This window comes from Schistocerca piceifrons, chromosome 3 (assembly GCF_021461385.2).
Source record: "Schistocerca piceifrons isolate TAMUIC-IGC-003096 chromosome 3, iqSchPice1.1, whole genome shotgun sequence".
NCBI lineage: Eukaryota > Metazoa > Arthropoda > Insecta > Orthoptera > Acrididae > Schistocerca > Schistocerca piceifrons.
Genome location: NC_060140.1, coordinates 254,610,248 through 254,635,104, shown reverse-complemented (window position 1 = coordinate 254,635,104; position 24,857 = coordinate 254,610,248). Strand labels below are relative to the sequence as shown.

Below are 24,857 nucleotides of genomic sequence, written 5' to 3'. Positions count from 1 at the left end.
TGCATCTATAGACTTATGTATGGAAAACTACAGAGAAGACATTACATCAATGTCTAAACATTACTGATATTCAGGGAATATTGAAGTGAATTGGAATTTGAGACTACTTTTACAATCAAGAACTTTACTCTCTTTGTACACAACTCAGCATCACAGAAGAACCAATAGCACTTCAAAGTTATGTAGGTGTCATTTATTAACTCTATATAGTGTAAATAAACTTACTACTGTGTTATCTTTTTGTAGGTGTTTGATGTCTTTATTAGCCACCTCTACTACTGAAACATCAACCTTGATACTTAAAAGGTAAGCATACTCTCATTAGCATATGCTACAAACATGCTTTTTATTGTTAGTATGAATACAGATGCCACTTTTTCGATTCAACAATCTGGAATTACATCCCAATTATTACATCCAATGTATCCAATAAGTTAAGAAACAAAGCTTGAAAACATTCACAGAAATATTTTTGTTCATACACCAACCATGTAAGGGCTAAAGTTAACAATCTGAAAAACCAAAGTAAAAATGAAAAGAATTTACTTAAGTTGATGAAATCCTGATGGTTATTAATAAAATGATCAGAAAAAATGCCATTGTTTAATTTAAACAGAAAATAAACTTTAAAAACATTTATTCAACTTTGATTCCATCTATAATGCTTTGTTTGCTTACAAAACTTCACATCTGGTAATGTTAATGGATTTAGTGTGCTGTTTTCATGCCATCTATTTCTTAAAGCTGACTGTCATAACTGAAGTTTAACAAACATTCCAAAATAACATCAAATTAGCCAATACAGCTGATTCTTTAACATACTAGGACTGAATTAAGATGGACCTTGTATCACCAGTTGGACGCAGTATTCTGCAGAAATGGCAACTGGAATTTGTAACTCCACGACTGTACATTGCACTATCCCCAGGAATTTGAGAAGGCCCCTACTTCTGGAGAGGAGATCTTTTGACTCGAAATTTCACACTTTTTCCCTCTCGTCTAGAGCATAAAATGATACAGTATCGTCTCTTTCTGACTGATGCATTTGGTTACATATATGACACACATATACGCAAAGTTATGGTATAGAAATGCTGTGTTCTTCAGAGTAAGTGACTGTAACACTGAATGTGGTCTCATCAAGCCATCACAGGTCTTGTTTGGCCACAGACAAATGGTAAACTATTGTTGTGACTAAAGTATGCAACAGAAGGATGAAGCGTCCTTGTGGAAATTTGGGCTGGTATACTGCAACCACGTCGATTTTGAGTTGGGAGCAGGTGCAGGAATCGACATGCTCTTGTGTTGGAATGGTTTCTTTCTGCAGCTCAAGAAGGGATGCACAAGACTCTATTTTGACTATATCACCACAAGTGGCTCTATTGCAGAATAGCACCAAAACTGTTGTCACACCAAAGAAAATGCACAATTCTCCATCATCAGCCACACAAAACCAAACAAACTTAAGTTACATGGTGATCGCCAAAAGCCACAAAATTTCCTGTTGCACTCAGTAATGCTATATCTGCAGCTTAGTACAATCATAATCACTCATTTCTACAAATGTGTGTGAATACTGTAATGAATGAAATATCTGGCAACAGATTTCAAAAGGGGGAAAGTGACTCTTCCCACCCCCACCCCCACACCCACCCCCCTTCTCCTCCTTTCCCCACCCACTTCTCAGATTTCTATGCTGTTACCCTATCTTGACCCTTTTTTCCCCTTATTCAATGAAAAATCTCATAGTACTATTAAAATGTGATTATTTATGTGAATGTGACTGCAGTCACAAAAGACACTTACCTGGTTTCGGTACCGAGTATGGACAGTAATCATAAAGCAAAGCAGCACCCTGAACTGCTTGCAGACGATGAAAGAGTCCAGAAGATAACCGCAGTAACATAGGCCCCACAACAACACGACAAAGAGCTCGTTCTGGAAGATTACTGGTGAGCAGAACATATAACAAATTAACTTCATAATATCACATTTTACCTTTTTCCAAAATTGTAGTAACAATGTGCAAAATAAAAATACTATATTTATTTATTTATTTTAATGGAACAGTGTAAGCTCACCTACATTTAAAAAATGAGAATCTAGTTTAGGTTTTCATTTACATGCTTAACACAAAGAAACCGTTAAAATATTAGACAAATGCCATGAGTAGTACAATCGAACAACAAGCAGGAGAGGCCAATGGAAGTATTACTTTTTGGGGTGCAGGGAAAGAAACTTAGGTATGAAACATATTTTATAGTGGTCCTTACTACTGTGGATGCATCAGCAAGTTCCACGTATGTCTTAGCGCAGTCAAGTAAACAAACTTACAATATTATATCACACATATGTCATAGCGCAGTCAAGTAAACAAACTTACAATATTTTAAGACAGAGAAAAATTGTGTTTAATTACATATTTGCACATATGTAAAAACATTACTGGCATATATTATTCAATAAGAACCAATATATTTTCAAATATAATTAGTATAATTAATAGGAGGTACCTGTATTCCAAATCGCTGCCTAGTTCCGAGAGACGCTCTGAATTGAAGTCATCAGGAAGTTCTAACATGTACAGGTAATCAAACGCTAAGGCAGGAGTCTTCTCCAAAAGTAAAGCTTCTGTAAAATGAAAAGTTAACATCACATTATAAACCGATTAACACATTCTGAACATTAAAAACAGAAGTATTTAACTTTCAACAATAGGTGAGAATAATGCACCTCATGGGATGTAAAGCTGTGCCAAACAGAAGCGCAGAACAGCTATTATGGGGCAATTATGGTAGAGTGCACACAAAATACCTTAGCCCATAGCTGCAAAGTGGGCCTGTTAGGGGATTGGACAATGGCAGTGACAACCAGTAATTTGACAAGTTAACCATTTATTATTAAAAGCGCAATAGGACATAGGATTAAGCTGAAATTGTATGAGAAGCAGCAATTTATTTTGGGCTGGCCTGCACACCTTTTTTTCCTTTCAGAGAGACATCATCAGTATCGATTTGTGAATAATGCATACAATTCCCTAGTGGCCATGCTAAAGTTAGCTTTTTTTTTTGCCAAACCACAGCAGAGTTTACACAACTTCACCTCACTAACATGCTAATGCAATTGCAACTGTAATAGAATCCTTGAACAGTACATTATAATACAACTGAAGACAAGTCCAGTGAATGGTATATGAAAAGCTCTGACTCACAAAAAATATGTGTAATTTCTTCACTTATACTGTTGTAAACCTACAATTACTCACATTTCGCCAGTCATCAATGGCCCTTAAAAAATTGTAATCCCATTGAAAAAATCTGTAGTTACTCAAATATTGTGTTCATAAGGAAGTCCTGCATGCTAACCACAGACAAAATACTCTCCTCTTCGTGTGCTGTCATTTGCCAAAATCTCATTTCAGTATTTCAAATTGTTTACGAGACAGAAGGGATATTATGAACAGTTCACTTTCACTATCTCATTTGCAAATGCAAAAGAAAGTGAGTTCAGGACACAACAATCTATTTTCTCAAGATGGGTGACAGATGTAGATCTCCTTCCAAGTTTAAAGAAAAATTCATTATGTTAGCTACATTTTGTATGCAGCAATGTATGACCGAACCAAATGAGGCTACAATACACAATGTTTTATGGTACAACATATATTTTTATTGTGTTCCCAGTTTGCGTGAATCTGTGATGATTTCAGTCTGAGTAAATGGTTCAAATGGCTCTGAGCACTGTGGGACTTAACAGCTATGGTCATCAGTCCCCTAGAACTTAGAACTACTTAAACCTAACTAACCTAAGGACATCACACAACACCCAGTCATCACGTCAGTCTGAGTAACCCTATGGTATTCCCAGAAGTACCATGAAGCTTGTAACAGATATATTCTGCCACTGCTAGTATTTCCATTCTGTAATTATTTTGGTAATGATTTACTATCCATTTAGTTCCGCTTCAACTGTGTTACAAATAACTATGATTAGTAATTTATTTTCCATTTTCTATCCATATTTGGCCACGTTTATCACAAGTTGAAACTTCCTGGCAGATTAAAACTGTGTGCTGGACCGAGACTCGAACTCGGGACCTTTGCCTTCCGCAGGCAAGTTCTCTACCGACTGAGCTACCCAAGCACGACTCACGTCCTATCCTCACAGCTTTAATTCCACCAGTACCTCGTCTCCTACCTTCCAAACCAAGGCAAAGGTCTCGAGTTCAAGTCTCGGTCTGGCACACAGTTTTAATCTGCCAGGAAGTTTCAGCACACAATCCGCTGTAGAGTGAAAATTTCATTTATCACAAGTTATTTTACAGAGCCTTAGTTACACATTTGTAATACAATGTTGTGTTCACAAATATAAAGCATAAAACTTTTATTGCAAGTGTCTTATGATGCAAACAATGCTAGTGCCACAGATGCTCCATTAACTGAAGGCAATTAGAGAGATATAAGTATTTCAATGGTAACGCAAAATCAGACCACCAAGATCTAAAATAACATTCTAAGTAGATGATAAGATTTGAATATAATTGTCAATCACAATGCAACCCTTTTATGATATGTAGTGAAGGGATTGTCAATGTGAGCTGTTGAAAATTGTTTGACAATTACTGAGTTACCGGAGGTGGCTCCACATTGACATACTTACCAAACAAATCTTTGAAATTTCATGCAAGTGGTGGCAATTTTCTCTGGGGTCTTTCAACTCAATACTGTGAAAAATGTCTGTGTTACTAAATAAATATATCAACATAAAATAGTTTAATTTACTGCAGTAGCCACCAGAAAGAGCGTGGGAGGCACACATCGGCACAGTGCGTCATGGACGGTAGTTGCCGCAAGTAGAGTTCCGTCCACCAGAGGGCACGCGAGAATTTGGCCGCGACCTCTGCCGGCAGAACAATAACAACTCAGGCAGCATGGGCCGGGCCCAGTCAGATCACATCGGGCAGGCCTAGGAGACAGTTCCTGGTCTACGCTATGTAAAGTGCGATGGAAAACGTGAACCGTGTTACTACACAATTGGCAACGAGTAGGGACGTTCTTTCGCATGTTGCATCGTTGTTCTGGTTTCGTGGCTGATCCACGGCATGGAGGATTTAGTGCGGGTTTTGGTTGAGCAGTAGACGGAGCTCATGGCAACCATGAAACAAGTGCTTCTGGTGTTGCTCTCCACGCAGTCTGCTCCAGCGCCGTTCCCTCTTCCCTTTCCCCCATATGACGAGACGGCGGAGGATTGGGACGCAAATGAACATCGCCTTCGGCAGCATTTCCAGGCGTTTCATGTTGCCGATGCGGAGGTATGTCGTGCTCTTTTCTTCTCTTGGATATCTCCCTCACTGTATCAAGTTTTGCGGCAGCTAGTACCATTGCAGGAACCCTCATCCTTGTCTTTTGACGCATTGTGTTCATTGCTGTCTTCATATTATCACCGCTGCATGCATGTTGTGGCAGCTAGGGTCGAGTTCTATCAATGCAAGAAGCAGCCCCATCAGTCTTACCAGGCGTGGGCCGCTACCCTGCACGGTCTTAGTCGCAAGTGTCATTTTGTCACGGAGCAGTCGCGAGAGTCGTATGCCCACGTTATGGTGCGAGACGTCATTGTTCGTTTGGCCCCTGATAGGGAGGCCCGGCAACGGGCTCTGCAGTTAGAGGACCCTTCCCTTGAGGAAGCCCTGTCCATTGCTCAATCATATGAAGTCTCTTACACCACAGGTCAACAGTTGGAAGCGTGGTGCGACGTCGCGGCAGTTCAGGGCGGCGCAGCCACGTCCACTGCGTCTGGGGTGGATGACGTGCGAGCGGTACAATCCGGCCATTACGGCCGCTCCCGCACAGCACGTAAACAGAGTTTTGGCCGCCGGCCCCTGTTACCGTCCTGTGTGTCGTGCTATATCCATCACGATCGGTCAGAGTGCCCCCAGCGTTGGGCCGTTTGTCGCAAATGTAATAAAAAAGGACACATTGCTAAAGTTTGTCGCTCAGCCTCAAAAGAATCGAAGGAGCAGGTGCATAGGATATGGATGTTGACATTGAGGAAGTTTCATCGGGCCAGGCTCCCGACGCATCGGCACACAAACTCTTTATCGAGGTGTCGGTTCGGTCGTGCCGATTACAACTGCAAGTAGATACAGGCGCGGCAGTTTCTTTGTTGAATGCACAAACTTACTCCGACCTTGGGTCGCCCCCATTGGCACCAGTTTACTGGCGTCTACGCGGTTATGGTAAACAGTTAATTCCCCTACTGGGTCAATTCACTACCGACTTGACTTACAAATCAGTCACTTGGCCTATTACTTTTATTGTTGTCAGTGATGTGAGCTCCGCTAACCTTTTTGGCTTGGATGCCTTTCAAGCTTTCGGTTTTTCTATCGCTGACACCATACAGTTGGTCTCCGAAGATGTTCCCTATCAATCATTGGAATCTTTGATCTCTGACTTTCCGGATATCTTTGAGGAGGGCCTGGGGCGTGTTTCAGACTTTGATGCTCACTTAAAGTTGAAGGCGTCGGCTCGCCCGCGTTTTCTATGCGCGAGGCAGATCCCCTTGGCTCTCCGCCCTCAGGTAAAAGAAGAGCTAGACCGGCTGACAGCCCTCGGGGTCGTTCTTCCCATTTCTTCTAGTGAGTGGGCTTTGCCCCTCGTTATTGTCAGGAAACCCTTGGGAAAATTACGTCTTTGTGGCGATTTCAAGGCCACCATTAATTCCCAATTGGTGGTGGACACCTATCCTTTGCCTTGTGCTGATGAATTGTTCTCCGCCGTGGCGGGAGGCCAATATTTTTCGAAAATCGATCTTTCGGAGGCTTATCATCAGATACCACTTGATGAGGACTCCAAACAGCTGGCGGTCATCAACACCCCGTTTGGCCTTTACCAATACCTGTGGTTGGCCTTCGGAATATCCAGTGCCCCGGCGATATTCCAGCATTATCTTGAGCATGTCATGTCGACAATCCCTCATTGTATTAATTACCTGGACGACATAATTGGCACAGGCCGCAGCATGAAGGAACACTTGAACAACCTTCGCACCCTCTTTCTCAAATTCAGGTCTGTGGGCTTGCGTTGCAACCTGCGTTAAGTCAAATTTCTTCCAACCGTCCATTGAGTATGTGGGCTACACCATCTCTCAGCATGGTGTCCAGCCGCTAGGAAGTTTGGTCCAAGGTAGTGTCGACCTTCCGCGGCCCACTTTGCTGAAGGAGTTGTAAGCTTTTTTTAGGCAAGATTGCCTATTACCACGGCTTCATTCCCAGGGCTTCCACCATAGCCCGCCCCCTGTACTGCCTTCTGCGCAAGGGTGTTCCTTTTGATTGGTCACCTGCATGCGATCGAGCTTTCACCTCATTGAAGGGCCTCCTCACATCAGTGCCTTGTTTGATTACTTTTGACTCCCATAAGCCGTTGGTCCTGGCTACAGATGCTTCGCACTATGGGGTGGGGGTGGTCCTGGCCCATCGCAACGCGGATGGTTCCGAGCAGCCACTGGCGTTTGCGTCTAAAACTCTTAGTCCCGCGCAGGCCCATTACTCCCAGGTGGAAAAAGAGGCTTTGGCCATTGTCTACACTGTTACCAAGTTTCACCCTTTCTTGTATGGCACAAAGTTTCAGTTAATCACTGACCATAAGCCGTTAATATCGTTATTTGGCCCCGGCTTTCCGATGGACGTGGAGGTCATCGCTCCTGCACGACGCTCCACCTTCCGATGCAGTGGATCACAGTGGCTTCACCCCCTGAAGGAGGAGCAGTGCAGTAGCCACCAGAAAGATCGCAGGAGGCGCACTCAGCATGGCGCATCACGGACAGTAGTTGCCGCAAATAGAGTTCCGTCCACCAGAGGGCACGCGAGAATTTGGCCGCGACCTCTGCCGGCAGAACAATAACAACAACTCAGGCAGCACGGGCCAGGCCCAGTCAGTTCACATCGGGCAGGCCTAGGAGACAGTTCCTGGTCTACGCTATGCCAAGGCTGAGAACCACCACAGTGCAGCGGAGTCACAGGGGGGAGGGGCGGTAGCGTGCCCTGAGAAACCAACACGGGTGCCGGCAATGGGGAAGCCGGCGCCCGAGGGGTCGGAGGGTGGGTGCCCAAACGTGAACCGTGTTACTACATTTACTTACTCTTTCAGTGAGACCATGCCACTCCAAGAAAACCATGATGAGATTACCCAAACAATTGCAAAACTTCACTATACTTCACAGTTGGAATAAAGTAATCTAAAATGTACACTTGCACTGATATTCTCCATATGTAGACACATTCTGCAGTGAGGAACAATAATAAAGTGGATCCATCAAAATTCATAACATGTTTCCCTCAGTCGAAAGTGTATGTTTTTAGTAACTTGCATCACTGAATCCTGTTGTTTGCACTCATTTGGTTTGCATGAAGTTTGATATTAATAACTCCACACCTTTTGTTTTATTTATGTATTGCCTGTTCCATTGCTAACAGTGACACAGTGTTTTCTAGATGTGTAGCCTCACATTCCTCTCACTGGTGGCACAACTACTACATCACCTAAATCTAGCCATTGGTACATGCCACTGATCAGAGAAGTTTTCTTGCCATTTAGTTGGTTAGACAGCTTGCTGGACTAAAATCTATACACTCATCTGCTGCTTTATTTCTGGTGATATTTGGATTTCTGACTGGATTTAATACAATGATAACCTTTTGCTTCGTTCTCATTAATTTTCTCAGTATTGCAAGCAGACAGACAGTTGCGCTGTTGACAACTCTGGTTGTCAAGCTTGCTTGTAAGTAGCACATTTGTGTTGCAATTCTTTGGCATTAATAAAGCCTGTGTACAGATCAACACCAAAGCTGAGATGGGAACTTTCCTGAATTTAGGTATCTTACGGAACAGTTGGACAGCACTATTACAATCATTAATGAGATGCTGGAAGTGCAATGACAAATACAGCAGAAACTAGCAGAGCAGCAAATTCAGTTACAATTGGTGACAATGCTGCAGCAGTAATTGGCATTGCTTCAACAGCAATGTTAGCAATCACAGGGCAAGCATTTAAAATCAAGCTCAGCATTGCTCCTGCATTCCTGTCTTTCAGCGAGGAAAATAAAAAATGAGAAATCTATCACAGTTGTTTACGACTAAATTTTCTGGCATGCAATTTCACATATCAACACAGGCGATGTGCACTTCTCTTGTCCACTAGTACTAACTATTTGAGCTTCTTCATAATTTATATCCACTAGCAGACCCCAGTAGTCTGTGACCCCAGTAGTCTGTCATATTCTGCAATTTGTAATATGGTGTCTAGTAATTTTACAAAACAGACTCATATAGCAAGCACTCATTCACAGTTTTTACAATGCAGAAAGTGAGATAATCTTACAGTGTTTGGCAGCAGATCTTGAAGGTCAAAGGGGCTGTTGTTGATTTCACTGTGAAAGAGCAAATTGCAAATGAACCTAAAGCTGAACTGTTAAAAAGTGATGTTATAGTTGGTTTTGCCCCTGAACAGAAGATTTGTACGCAAGCTCTGAAACAGCCTCATATGAGGAAATTGAAACTGCAAAAGAATGTGATGTATTGCAGTAGCACAAAAAGAATAGTGCTATAGATTTCTGTTGCACATCATCATTGTATAATTTTTCTACTTAATAAGAGATAACATGTGACAATCAATCATGCCACCAATCTTCAGTGAAAACATTACCATTTTTCATTACTGCTACCCTCTGCCTATCCTCAATGCTGACAGCATCCTCAACTTTTATCACTGAAAAATCAAATCTATACAGGCATGCCTGGATTGCTTCCACAAACATATGAGATATAACTGCTCCCACCATCATGCAGAGTGCACACAGTGCTACAAGTGGAATCGCCTCACAGTTGTTTGTTATGATCAGCTATTGCATTCACCAGTTGCTCCGCCACATTGTCTATGGGGTTGAACAAAAATACGTAAACACTAAAAGCATAAGACCTTACCAAGTTTAAAAAAAACCTTTGCCATTCAGAATAGCTTCCAGTCATCTTGAAATGGACAAATACAAGTCCTGTATGGTTTTCAAGGGAATCTCATACCATTCTTTCTACAAAACAGTGGCAATATCAGGAAATTATGATAGAGGTGGGTAGCGATCACACACCCTGCTCTCCAAAGTAGACCACAGATGCTCAGTAATTTTGAGATCTGGTGATTGTAGTAGCCAGAAGAGATGCAACAATTCCTCTTCATGCTCACAAAACCAGTCCTGGACAATGCGAGTTGTGTGAACAGGGGCCCTGTTGTTTTGGAACACAGCAAAACCATTTAGAGTACAAAGACAGTACCATGGTATGCATCTGGCCAGCCAAAATGGTCACATAATCCTTGGTAGTAACACAACCTGGCAGAGTAACCATAGGACCCATGGAATACCACCAAACTCCTCCCACACCCCTTTTTTATGCTCTTGGGACAGAAACTCAGCAAAAATTTGGAAACAGTGTGAAACAAGACCCACCCAAACAAATTACTTTCTTGCACTACTCCACAGCCCAGGTATTATGGCTTCAGCACTACATTTTCCTATTATGGGCATTTCCATCACTGGTGAGTGGTTTTGGAATCCCAGCTTGCCCTGCAACTCTGTGCTTCAGAACTCGCTTCATGTTGTTTCACTCCCGAAAGGGTTGGAGAGTGTAACATTCAGTTCTGCAGTGACTTTTACAGCTGTCATCCCCTATTTTTCATCACAGTCCTCTTCAATAGCAGTCAGTTATGACCACTCAAATGCACCCTTTTGTCTGCATTGTGACTCAGCGGATGATGTTTTTTCACTTTCCTTGTATATGGTACAAATCTTCACTATGGTGCCTCTTGAAACACCGAACACTTTGGCCTCCTGGTTTTGGAGTCATCCAGCATACGAGCTCCAACAATTTGTCCACGTCTGGCTTCACTTAGATCCAACATAATGGACTCACAACTACACAGAACACTGTTCTCACCATGTCTAATACTTGTAACATACTAAGGACACTGACAAGTACTGTTCGTGGTCAAACACAACATGCACTGTTGTCTAGAATCTTTATTTATGTTCAAGCATGCACTTATCACATTGTTTCCATATTTTTGTCCAACCCCTGTGCATCATGTAAACATTATGCCCACTCTCAGCCCAGAAACAGCCATGCCAGAAAAGCTGTTGCTCACATACAATAAACATGGCACTTCTTTGTGATTTCAAATTGACACAGGCACATCAGTCTGTGAGCTAACATCACAAAGATGTTTGGGCTCAGATGTGGTTCCTCTTCATCGAAACACCTTGGCTCAAACTCATTTAGGGGTTGAAATGCACGTGTTGCATTACACGCCCTAAATTACACACTTGTGACCCTTTGGTTAAATTGTCTGGCTGATGGCAAGTTTGCAAAATACAAAATTAATATTACGTATAATAACAGTAATAATAATATCTGGAACTAAATTAATGACCCATAAATGATATAGGCCACACAGTTGTAATTTGGTTAGAATAATGGTTATTCAGAAAGCAAACTAATAGCAAAAACGGTTGTATTTAGAATTACTATTACACTTGAGCGCATATCCATTTGATACAGTTCAATCATTCACAATCTCAGTGAATTACAAGTCTAATACTTCACCTAGTTAACCATGTGAAAAGTTAAAAGTTCACACAAGGCACGCAGCTGCTCACCGCTCAGAGACTACGTCCTGCGATACCACAAAATGTGAAATTTTCCAAGTTGTTTCACTTCCTAGCTACCTAAAGACTGACCATCTGCTTTTGCTTCCCCACCAGCACTGTACCCTTTGGTGTCTCCAGCTGAATGGTCCGTTTTCACGTCTCCATCCGAACTGTCCCCTTTGGTGACTCGACCAGACCTGCCCTCTGCCCATCTCCAACCACATTTCCCGCACGCTGAACATCTTCGCTCAACTGACTATCACAGTTCCCTTTCCTGAAGCCATCCATCTGATTGGCAACAGCTTATTCTATGTTACTTTACATTTTAAGGTATTTAAATAATCAAAGCTTGATCACTTTCATGCTCTTAATAAAGTAACAATAATATCCATTACATAATAAACATTAGATTCTTTTACATAAAACCAAAACAATTTTCTTCTTAGCTTTGAATGTCACGGCCAGTAGCCTTGCATCAATGTGCATTATGATAAATAAATAAAGAACAAAAGTAACTATTATGCACTAAACTTTACAACAAATATTCTATTACCTAATGATTCAATAAGGAGTCATGCTGTCATTGTTCAATGTCTTTTGTGTGGAGGAAATGATGATCTGACACTTAACCGAAAATACTGATAATTTAAATTTACTGTATCTTTTAAACAAATAAAGTTACAGAGTTGATATTTACAATGTTTGTCATTTTAATGACGCGCTCCTATATGAAATGTTGATTGTTAAGATCGACCAAAGCATTCAGATTTTAGCATTTAGGTCTCTACTACAAAACTTGTTAATTTCACTTTAACAATAAACCCTAAACTATTATAGATGTGATCAGTATTCAAGTTTTAGTGGGATCACCATGAAAATTTATGGAGAATGGCAGATTAAAATTACTGTGGCTTGATTCCCTGCACTACTACAGAATTAAATGGTTTTCATAAAAGTTTCCCTTTATGGTCGATCTTAGGTCTGCCATATTATCACCACTACGTCTCCTTGGCCACAAAAGCCTTCTACTGGGTTTTCCTATGACGTATGTTCTCGTCTGTCAAACTCGCACACTACAGTGCTTAGGCCTCAATAGGCAATAGACACCAGTGAGTTTCCCCATCTCGTGGTGAATCTGTGCCCTTTGTGGCACGCGGTCCTGGACAATAGGGTTCGTTTCACAATTCCTGTAGGCTGACTCTTTTGGCCATATATTTAAATGAGAGCACAATGTTCCTTAACTCACAAGTCTTATTCAATAATGAGAAGACACACAGTTATACGTAGTCCACTCTACTGAAACAGACACACAAAAATCTACTGAATCACAGCACATAAGATTTTTTCTTGCTAGAGCAAGTCACTGTGGCCTTGACAGTGCATACAGAAGTGTTAGCAGAATGCCCCTTGTCATCAAATCCCAATGGTGAGCAACATTTTTGAGCTAAACTCACTGGTTTTCATCCTTTGTTTTCCACATTCACAATTTAATGAACTTAAATATCAGATGCTATTCAACTTCATTATATGAACAACTTATGCAAGGAGTATACGTCCTTGTTTGAACAAACTCTCAGATATGCACTTAAGTATACTGTACACACAACACTAAAATGATCAGCTAGATTGAAACGGGACAAACTGGTAAACAAAACCACTGCAGCTGCTAAAAATTCTTCATTTTTACTCTTTCAAAACAGCAAGACAGCTGCAGCTCAGAGGAAATTTTTCAGCTTTGTTTGTGAATTAACAGCAATTACGTTTTGAATTTGACATAGTTTTTCCTTGCTAATAGTTGCATGAAGGTTTACATATGCCACATTATGTTGACCTGTTGGAATCTGTAATGGCATAATCTATTAGACCGGATTGACTGTGACCATAATTTCAACACATTTGAATAGCTCACATGCTGTTAAACGTGATATTCACATTTTGTTACATACTTGTTCTGGAAAAGACCCCAGAAAATATCTCTGTGGCCTGAAACTGGCTGGCCGTATTTATGAAAAGTAATAAAGAAGAATTTTGACAGCCTAGATGATTTCCTTTACCCAAATTTCCTGCTTCAGTCCTTAAACAACACCTACACATACAAAAATAAAACATTCTTTTTTTACCATCAGTATCTCTTCTCTCAAGCCTACTCCATCCCATTTGGCCTCCACATGATCTTAAGAGAAAGTCTGATGGCCTCAAAAACCAAATCACCACCACTCCCACCAGTGAGCCACCATTCTGGTTGTCATCCATAAAGCAGGCATAGTTTATCACCGCTGTGTATGCTTTTATGCTACTGTTAATTTGTTAACTTGAGATTAATAACTACTGTACATAAAATATAACTTGGATCTTTCTGGGAGTGAAGTAATCAATGGATATTAGATGTCTTTGGGCCTGTACATAATGTTTCCAACTATTTACAACCTTCACTACTAAATAAGACATGCTGTGGCACAGTAATATGCATTGTGAATGAAATGTTGATCCCAGTGCCTGCCCTGCGAGAATGAGGCAGAGCCTGTTTCCCCTCACCTTTTCTTACCTGACAGCAACCCATAAGCTAGATGGTGATCTCATGTTTATATTCTCAGCAACCCACACAAAAGGGGCTATTTATATTGTGTATATAGTATCCTACTTCACAGCCTGACCTATCAAGAGGTCACCATTTTACAAAAATTGATCTGTCAGATGCCCATCTGCACCTCCATTTAGATGAAGCACAACATGAAGTCATATTTTTTTTTTCCAACTTGTATACCGTATTTACTCAAATCTAAGCCGCACTCTTTTTCCGGTTTTTGTAATCCAAAAAACCACTTGCAGCTTAGAATCGAGTGCAAAGTAAGTGGAAGTTCTGAAAAATGTTGGTAGGTGCCGCCACAACTAACTTCTGCCGTCGAATATATGTAGCGTTACACAGGCATCCTTTGCAGGCACAAAGATAAATACTGGCGCCAAAAATAAATTAAAAAAAGATGGAAGACAAGCTTTCTTTCTCCGCCCCGAGTTTCGACCACCGCATTTTCATACATGGTCCAACAGAGTAAATACAAATTCCGTATTGTTCATCTTCGAATGTAGCAGCATTCCAATGTACTACGAAAATCCGACTGGCAAGACGGTTTGGGATGTTTATCAATATGGCCAACTCTACGTTCTGAATTTTTTCCTATCTGTGAGAAGAGATGGTTCTTAATAGGAACTTTTATGAATTGTGAATCACATGCAGTATTCTCTTCACCATAATAATAATAATACGAATTTAAACATTTTGCCATGTATTCTTTCGTGTTTGCTGTTATCTCATTTAAATCCTGTCTGTCTAATAAACTACGAAACTAGAGTTAGACAACAGCAAACGCGGAAGAATATACATATCATGTCATGTTTGTATTCGTATTATTCTTATGCCTAATAGTGATACAGTCAGAAATTAAGCACGGCAATTGACTAGATTTTTAAATCTAAGATGACTCTAATTTCTGTGCAGAATGTAATGTACTGAAGAGGGGTCTGCAAAGATTTTCAAACGGAAAAAAAATTTCGCTAAACTCTCGTTCAGAACATCTTCTATCATACGCAGTCTATTATTTGGTTCTTGTTGATCATTATCAAAGAAAGCAGCAGTGTAAGTAACAACAAATAGCAGTCTCTTACCATTGTTTCGCTAATGAGACGATTCCCCTCTCTCCCTCACCCCCCCCCCCCTCTCTCTCTCTCTCTCTCTCTCTCTCTCTCTCTCTCTCTCTCTCTCTCTCCACAGTACAATAATGCATTTTCGGCTTAGAGTGACGTAAACACCTATATAAAGAGAACGGCACTTATCAGATCAAAGAAAAATAAGCAATCAATTCAAACCAGATGAAGCACTTGAAAAAGGAAGGGTATCTGTATAAATACGGACGGAGCACCTGACGCATAGCAATGGCTACCTGGTAATGCTTAACTGCTAAGCTTACGACTCGAACCAAGCTACTGTAGCTGTATCGTCATTCATTCGACCTAAATTGTGTCTCATATTACAATGGGCCAACTTTGTTTCAATTTGGAGGTGCGACCAAAAACTTTTCTCTCCCCTTGAATTTCGAGTATCAAATTTCAGGCACGGCTTAGATTCGGCAAAACTTTTTTCCCTTGATTTTGAGTCACATTTTTCAGGTGTGGCTTAGATTCCAGTGCAGCTTAGATTCGAGTAAATACGGTAAGTACACTGTTCTTCCCTTTGGTATAGCTCACAACTTTACACAACGTCCTCCACGAGCAGATGATGAGTGCACATCTGTGAGCAGTGAATACTGTACCCCCTCCACCTCCATCATCGTAGGAAAGAGGCTGGGGGCCATGTGGAGACTTGCACAAATGAGTAAACCAATCCTGAGGGAAATGCCTGAAGAAATTTAGACTGTCTTTATAGTCTCTGTCGCACTGCAGAGCAGTTACTTCAAGCAGCAGATCATCATTCAGCTCCACTTCCAATCCTGAGTTATTTCCCAATTTGACTGGTGGGCAGTCAGTAAATACGAAAAATAATAAATTCTATGATAAACCTAATTTTCTACACTTTCCTCAACACTGCTAACACACACACACACACACACACACACACACACACACACACACAACACAGAGAGAGAGATGACCACAGTCTCCGGTCTCAGGCAGCTGAAGCCATACAGTCCGGCTTCAGCTGCTATAGACTGTGGTGATGTGGTCATGAGTAGCCGATGTCACTAATGTGTTGCAACAAGACACTGGCACTGTTGTCTCCCACAAAAACAATGACAGCATTTAGCAACAAACTCTCTTTGTCTTTGAGATGCTCAACCCACAAACTGAACTTACTACACTGAAAAATTTCAAGAATCAAGTTGTTAATCGCATAATTTGTTTACTGGCTGGAGAAAGACAATCTAGGGCATGCTGTCTGTGCCCATATGGCTTGTGTCCACATTGAAGCAGCTCCTTATAGTTTTTCTCCTAAGCCCCAGCAACTACGAGATTGCACCCATGTTAAGTTTGTCAACCCCCTCCTAAGTGCCACATGGCTTATCAATATTGAGTCTTTGTTGAAGTTTCTATACTTCGTGTATGTGGTACACATTGCATCCACCTCAGTCACATCTACAATTACAGCAGTGGCAAAAATTTTCACCATTAATGGCACACAAAAAACTGTAGTATCAGGCAATGATACTTAGTTTATTTTCCCCATATCTGCAGACTTATGCTACTACAGCAGGATAGCCCCAGACACTACCTGAGTCTTTACTCCTGCTTCTGGAGTGGAGGATGAATGGATGGGACAGACCTTTAAAGTCCAAATGAAGAAAGCCTGAGTGTCATATCCACAGATGACACCATAAACACTTATTAAGGTCCAAAAGATCAACCCCATCCACAGCCACATCCCAGAAGAACTGCTCCATAGCTGGTGTAGCTGGTGGCTTCAGATGAAGCTAGACCTACTCCAGCCTCGCTACATCTGCCATAGTCATAAGAGCATTCCCACTTCCAAACAAGCTCTTTGGTCAAGACCCACACACATGGAGACACAACTGGACACAATAGGGCATAATGACCAACAAAATGGATGAAGGTGGGCACACAAACTGCCATAGCAACCAGCTGTAGCCACAATGGTCTGATGACTCAATATTTCCTACATTCCGCCAGCTGCACAGGTCCACAAACAATGCACCTGCCTCCTCCAGCATGAGCAGCGGCAACAGCAGATAATACGTCTAGTCACACTACAGGGTGACATGGCCCTTCATGGAGAACAAACCACTGTCTAGAGCCACAGAGAATATCACTTCAGCTCCACAGGCATAGAAATCTACATGCCACTTGCTCAGTCCAGCCTATATACATCAATTTCTCAGTGCCACTGTTATAACCTTTAATCACTACTAAAGTGCGTGGAGATACAAAAGTAGAAACACTAGCGGGTTACATGTTACTAACTCCGTATCTGTCATTCGACTGCCGGGCCGTGACATGCGGCCGGCGCCGTTCATAACCAGGTGGCGCTCCCGCGCTCGGCCGAGCTGCGGAGCGCCTCTATCGCCGTGTTCGCGTACTAACGTAGCGGCACTTTTGAATGTCGTGGCACTGTCACAACACTTTTCCCCCCTTGAAAAAAAAACGCTCACTTTCGTGGAGACACGGACAGTGCGGAGACATCCATGGCCTCTTGGGAGGTCCCGAGAAGATCCCGCGGAGAAACACGAGAGTATGGTCGAAAATGTCCAGGACGGAAGCTGGCGCGTGGAACGTGCCTCCTGGACGAGATGATGGGTGAAAACTCCGGAGCAGCATCCATAGGTGTCGTGGACCTGGGGGTGTGCTCCAGCGAGATGGGTCCCGGAGAAGGCGGCGTCGCGACTGGGGCCGGTTCCGGCGTACTTGGAAGCGGTAGCGACGGCGGCGGCAGCAACACACCCGGAAGATCGGCAGCAGCGACAGGACTGGCTTCTCGGGCTGGTGGAGACGAAAAAAGGGGCGGTGGTACCGGCGTGGCCACCACTCGTGGGCGCATCTGGTCGTAATGGCGAACAACCATGCCGTCGTCCGTACGTATTTCACAAAGCCGGCGGCCGCGAAGAGCCTGGACCACCCCTGGAATCCATTTAGGGCGAGATCCATACCCCCGTGCCCACACGTCGGCGCCCACCTGGTATTTTCCCGCACTAGGGGACACAGTACAAGGCCTGACAGGGTGAAGCAGATGCAGTAGGGTGCGCGGTTGGCGGCCATGCAAGAGTTCAGCAGGGCTGCGATCACCCAGAGGCGTGAAGCGATAAGAACTCAGAAATTGCAACAGAGCGTCATCTGTGGAAAAATCACTAAGGAATTTTTTCATTTGGCTTTTGAAAGTGCGGACAAGGCGCTCGACCTCCCCATTCGATTGCGGATGGAAGGGCGGTGCTGTAACATGATGAATCCCTTGTCCAGTACAAAAATCACGGAAGGCCTGCGAAGAGAACTGAGGGCCATTGTCCGTGACAATCGTGGATGGAAGACCTTCTAGCGCAAAGATTTTTGACAAAGCCAGCGTCGTCGCCGCAGTGGTGGGCGACGGACAGCGAACAACAAACGGAAACTTCGAGAAGGCGTCAATCAACAGTAGCCAATAAGTGCCGAGGAAGGGGCCGGCAAAGTCAGCGTGCACCCGTTCCCACGGCTGCGCCGGATCAGGCCACGGAGAGGGCAGAGAACGAGGCGCAGCCAGTTGTTGAACACACTGATCACACGCAGCGACCATGTGGGCGATGTCCGAATCGATACCGGGCCAATAAACGTGCCTGCGGGCCAGGGACTTAGTCCGAGAAATCCCCCAATGGCCCCCATGCAATAGTTTGAGAACAGCTTTGCGAAGAGAGGCGGGCACCACAACCCGTGGAGATGCGCCATCCGTGGCGAGAAGAACAACACCCTCACGAACAGACAGACGAAGGCGCAAGGCATGGTAGTTGCGAAGGGGATCCGACGCCCGGCCCTTGGTCCTGTCCGGCCAACCACGCTGAACAAAACTGATCACCTGACGCAGGACCGGATCCCGCGCAGTAGCCGACGCGACCTGCGAACCTGTAAGTGGAAAACCCTCGACCGCACGACGTTCTTCCTCATCAATGTGGAAACAGAGGAGTTCATCGCGATCGAAAACCGGGTCGGGGCCCATCGGCAAACGCGACAACGCGTCAGCGTTGGCGTGCTGGGCCGTGGGGCGATAGTGAATCTCATAGTGAAAACGAGACAAGTATAAGGCCCAACGTTGCAGGCGGTGAGCTGCCTTATCCGGAAGCGACGCCGAGGGGCTGAACAGAGAGACCAGCGGCTTGTGGTCGGTGATGAGGTGAAACTTAGAACCATACAAAAAAACGCTGAACTTTTTCAGAGCATAAATGATAGCGAGCGCCTCCTTTTCTATTTGAGAGTAACGCCGTTGGGCATCGTTGAGGGTCTTGGAAGCGTAGGCGATGGGTCGTTCCGACCCATCCTCATACCGATGGGTGAGAACAGCCCCTAGGCCATACTGTGACGCGTCAGTCGCCAGAACCAAGTGCTGACCCGGACGGAATGTGGCAAGACAAGGCGCCGACTGCAAATGAGCCTTCAGGCGGACAAAAGCCTGCTCACACTCGGCGGTCCAACAGAAAGGAACGTTTTTGCGTAACAGCTGATGCAGAGGATGAGCCACCGCCGCCGCGGAGGGAATGAATTTGTGATAATAAGCAACCTTGCCTAGAAACGCCTGAAGTTCTTTGACCGTAGACGGCCGGGGTAGAGCGGTAATGGCCGCAACGTGTTGTCGTAGAGGGCGTATACCCTCACGGGACAAGTGGAAACCAAGATACACAATGGAGGGTTGGAAGAACTGAGACTTGTCCAGATTGCACTTCAACCCTGCTGAATGCAGAACCCGAAACAGTGAACGCAAATTGCGAAGGTGCTCCTCAGTGGAGGCCCCCGTGACGACAATGTCATCCAGGTAGTTGATGCAGCCGGGAACGGAAGCCGTGAGCTGTTCCAAAAACCGCTGAAAAATGGCCGGCGCGCTAGCGACGCCAAATGGCAACCGCTGTTACTGATACAACCCACAAGGAGTGTTGATGACGAGAAATTCCTTGGAAGATGCATCCAACGGCAACTGATGGTACGCCTCCGATAAGTCAAGTTTGGAAAAGAACTGGCCCCCAGCGAGCTTGGTAAATAACTCCTCAGGACGGGGAAGAGGATAAGTGTGAATGAGGCTTTGAGCGTTGACAGTGGCTTTAAAATCACCACACAATCGCAGACTCCCGTTTCGTTTAGAAACCACCACGATGGGCGATGCCCATTCGCTGGAGGTAACAGGAAGGAGAATCCTCCTTGGCACGACCCAGACCAGCAGAGAACACGGACGAGAATTCAGAACACAAGCCATCCAGCTGTGGATACGGAATGTCCTCAGATATGAGGTGCACATCATCATCAATGGAAAACCCGAACAACTGGAAAGCATCATAACCGAACAGGTTTTCAGTGCCCGCATGATCCACCACATAAAACGTGAGGGGCCTAACCACAGACTTGTAGGCAGTGGAAGCATCAAACTGGCCAACAATAGGAATTTTCTGCTTATTATAAGTTCGTAGATTTCGCGTAACGGGAGACAAGGGAGGGGAGCCCAACTCCAAATACGTGCGAGAATTAATGAGAGTTACTGCAGAGCCAGTGTCCACTTGCATGCGAATGTCTTTATCCAGAACACGAACAGTAACAAACAACTTATTCGTTTGAGAAAGCACACAGTTAACATCCATGTCCGATGCCTCGTCCTCGTCGACAGGAACTTTAGGGGACTGACACACAGAAGCAACGTGGCCTCTTTTCCTACATGAATTACACGTGGCCCAACGTTTTGGACACGCGGCTCTGTCATGCTGTACGAAACAACGTGGACAAGAAGGAAGGGCGGAACGAACCTGCTTCTGTGGTTGCTGTTTTCGCTGCGAGCGTGGCGGCCCAACGCGACGTCGTTGACGCGAGTGCACCGCCGCCACATCGTCGTTTCCCTGTGAAACAGGCACATTGTCTGCGTCGAAAGTGGTCTGGACAGCGCCTACATCACACCACGCGTCTATTTGCGCACCAGCAGCGTGAGACACTTCAAAGGATTGAGCGATGCTGAGAACTTCCGACAACGACGGGTTTGGCAATTGTAAGGCACGTTGCCGAACTTCTTTATCAGGAGCAAGCCGTAAAATAGCGTCCCGAACCATTGAATCAGCGTAAGACTCATGATGAGTGTCCGTGACAAACTGACATTTCCGACTCAGACCGTGGAGTTCCGCCGCCCAAGCCCGGTAAGATTGATGGGGCTGTTTACGACACCGGTAAAAAGCCACGCGGGCGGCAACGACATGGGTGTTTTTTCGGTAATAGTTAGACAATAAGTCACACATTTCTTGGAAGGACAGAGAGGCAGGTTCCCGCAGAGGGGCTAACTGAGATAGCAGCTGATAGATCCGTGGGGAAATCCAAGATAGAAATAACGACTTACACATAGGAGCGTCGACAACGCCGAAAGCCAAGAAGTGTTGCCGCAAACGCTTCTCATAATCCTCCCAGTCTTCAGCGGCCTCGTCATAAGGAGGGAACGGAGGCGGAGAAGAGGAAGACAGACGATGAGTAAGCGACGTCGACAACGCCTGAATAGCAGCCGTCAGCTGTGTTTGTTGTTCAATAAGCGCTTGCATAAGCTGTTCCATGTCTGCCCCGACACGAACACACAAGTCCACAACGCAGGAAAAAAAATATCCCATCCTCGTCGCCAAAAAGTGTTATAACCTTTAATCACTACTAAAGTGCGTGGAGATACAAAAGTAGAAACACTAGCGGGTTACATGTTACTAACTCCGTATCTGTCATTCGACTGCCGGGCCGTGACATGCGGCCGGCGCCGTTCATAACCAGGTGGCGCTCCCGCGCTCGGCCGAGCTGCGGAGCGCCTCTATCGCCGTGTTCGCGTATTAACGTAGCGGCACTTTTGAATGTTGTGGCACTGTCACAACAGCCACCATTTAAATCAACTGACCAAGTGCCTGAGTCAGCAGTCCTGGAGCCCCAGGCAGGGATACCAACTATGACCACATGCCTTTAAGGTTGCCAGGGTGCAATCACCGCTGTGGGTGGGTTAAAATGGGGAGGAACCTAACATCTCTAGTACATGAACAAATGACATCTGGCTCAGGCTATGATGACAACCTTCTGACAGTGCCTCCAGGAAGAGCTTTGCATGTCTTTCACTGGCACTGCAACGATTGCATCATGTGAACTGCCCAGTGACCATGAGCTGAACATAACGAGCTAACTACTGATGCACTCACTGGTTATTTGTTGTCACTGGCAGTGATAGAAAAATTAATTTGCAACACTTGTTGAATCCAATGCTGAAACAAAAATCAAGTTCTTAACACAGTTTTTAAATGTTCTTTAAGGAAAAAAGTAAAAGAATATTGCTCCCATTTAATTGTGATGCACCAGCCAAAGATTAGTGACACAGATATCAGTTATCTCAGTATAATTCACACCAAAACCCAGTTGAAATCACTAAAACTAAGCAATGTACCAGGGGCCAATGGAATCTCAGCCAAGTTGTACTTGGAAACTGCACCAGTTACAAGAAAAACAACAAAACCCACAGAGCTATCATCCAACGTCACCAACACTTGTCTCTTATAAATTCAGACATAATGACATGTCTTGAGCAAAACGGTCTTTTGCAGAGTAACCACCATGAATTTCAAAACTCATGAATCACACAAAACTCAATTACCTATCCATCCAGACGTAATATACTAAGAATCACAGGCCAAGGTACGAGTTGAATAATGTTCTTTTTATTCTTAAAAAACTTTTCATGGAGCACAATGAAATTCCTACTATATTCTAATAATTATAGCTTTTGGCCATTAAGGTCTTTGTCAACAATAGACACACACACACACACACACACACACACACACACACACACAAGAACTGGAAACTGGCAGCTAGTTTACAAACCTTCATTCTCCTATTATGAATTTTCATTCTCCTACAGAGCACAAACATAAGCTGTTACAAATTCTTGGTGCTGTGGCCCAAACAGAGACTCACTCCCTCCCTCCCTCCCTCCCTCCGTGTGTGTGTGTGGGGGGGGGGGGGGGGGGGGGGGGGGGGTTGCATGTGCGGGAACAAAATTTTACAAGTTGAGCTATAATGTTTCAAATCTTGTTTATGGGCTGTTCAGTGACTTCAAAGTTGAGTGATCAGTTATCTTTACTAATTTTTTGTATTTCAGACCGAATTTTCTATTATTGTATGAAGATGAGATTAGATTAATTATGGATCACATAGAAGCACACAGACAGTAATTCGCCCCACATCCTACCTTCATTCGGAAAGAGAAACGAGTATACCCTCTGTCTTGCATTTTCTGGTATTTTCCAGCAAAGAGAAACATATTTATAAATGTAATTAAATTATAAATAAAACTCTGCTAACAACAAAGCAGAACTGAATGTCTCTGGCAGTGAGAGATAAATATGGCTTTTCAAATTATTAAAGCATATAATTCAGATTTGTCCTCTTTGATATGATTTAACTATTAATAACCTCAAATTTTCATTACATTTTAAATTTAGTTTACATAATATATTTACCTGTGATTGTGTCAACATGAAAATCCCACAGTATATTGTAATTTCTCTTCCTTCCCTTGTTTTCAACGGAGTCAACATCAAATAGAGAATCTGCCAGATAATTTTCCTGTTTATGACCGGCAGAGAAGAATTTTGCGTCCTGAAAAATTGTATAACAATAACTATTTAATACATTTTTAATAGTTCCTGAAAAATTATTGCTTATGGACATTAAAACATAAAGAACTCTACAATGAAAATAGAGTTTACTGCACAATTCTATCATCAACAAACAAATGGAACTATGATACTTTTTACTTAGCAAAAGTTTACCACTAAAGAAAATAAGTGTCAGTGAAAGGTACAGGGGTGGAAAATACTGAAGTTGAAACACACGCTGAAATGAATCCTTAACCCAAGGAAGATAATCCACATTATTTGATTGTATTGGCAATAACTGGTCAAAACTATTAACACCAGAATATATTAAACATTTATGGATGAAATTTATGAAAAAGCAAAACATAAACAGGCAAGATGAACGCCATTTTGGTCCACACAGTTCTGCAGCTCATGTGGTTAAAAGAAAATTACGGACAACTCAGTTACCGGTGTTCAAATATATTGGTCAATTTCCAATGAAAGCAGCACAGGACAGAAAGTTTCTCATTGGTAAGAGATCTCAAGACATGTGGCTAAATGAATTCTTTGTGTCAGGGTACTATTGGCACAAGTTTAAGTAGTATTTCTGGTACTGTGTCCCTGCAGTGCCGCTGGCAATCATCATCTGTGTGTCTCCTGCAGCTAGGCCACATCTACCAAGTATTCATGAAGAATCTTGGATAAGTCTTCACTTTCCCCTTAGCAATGCTATTGAAGGTCAAGTCCACTAGACGACATCCAACTGTGCCAACAATGAGAGTCATATATGTTCACCGGTTACCCACTGTGAGAGGCCCACCAGGAATCAGAAATCCTGCATCTCTATTATT

General features: G+C 43.4%; 1 protein-coding gene across 1 annotated transcript in view; it reads right to left on the bottom strand.

Moving 5' to 3' along the window:
* Positions 1-24,857, bottom strand: part of LOC124788557 (vacuolar protein sorting-associated protein 13B) — a 221,355-nt gene that overhangs the window by 110,916 nt on the left and 85,582 nt on the right. The window contains exons 10-12 of the mRNA XM_047255828.1: positions 23,887-24,025; positions 2,514-2,631; positions 1,807-1,949 (exon numbers count right to left, since the gene is read on the bottom strand). Coding sequence (XP_047111784.1) covers positions 1,807-1,949; positions 2,514-2,631; positions 23,887-24,025 — 400 coding nt within the window. The remainder of the gene's footprint in view (positions 1-1,806; positions 1,950-2,513; positions 2,632-23,886; positions 24,026-24,857) is intronic.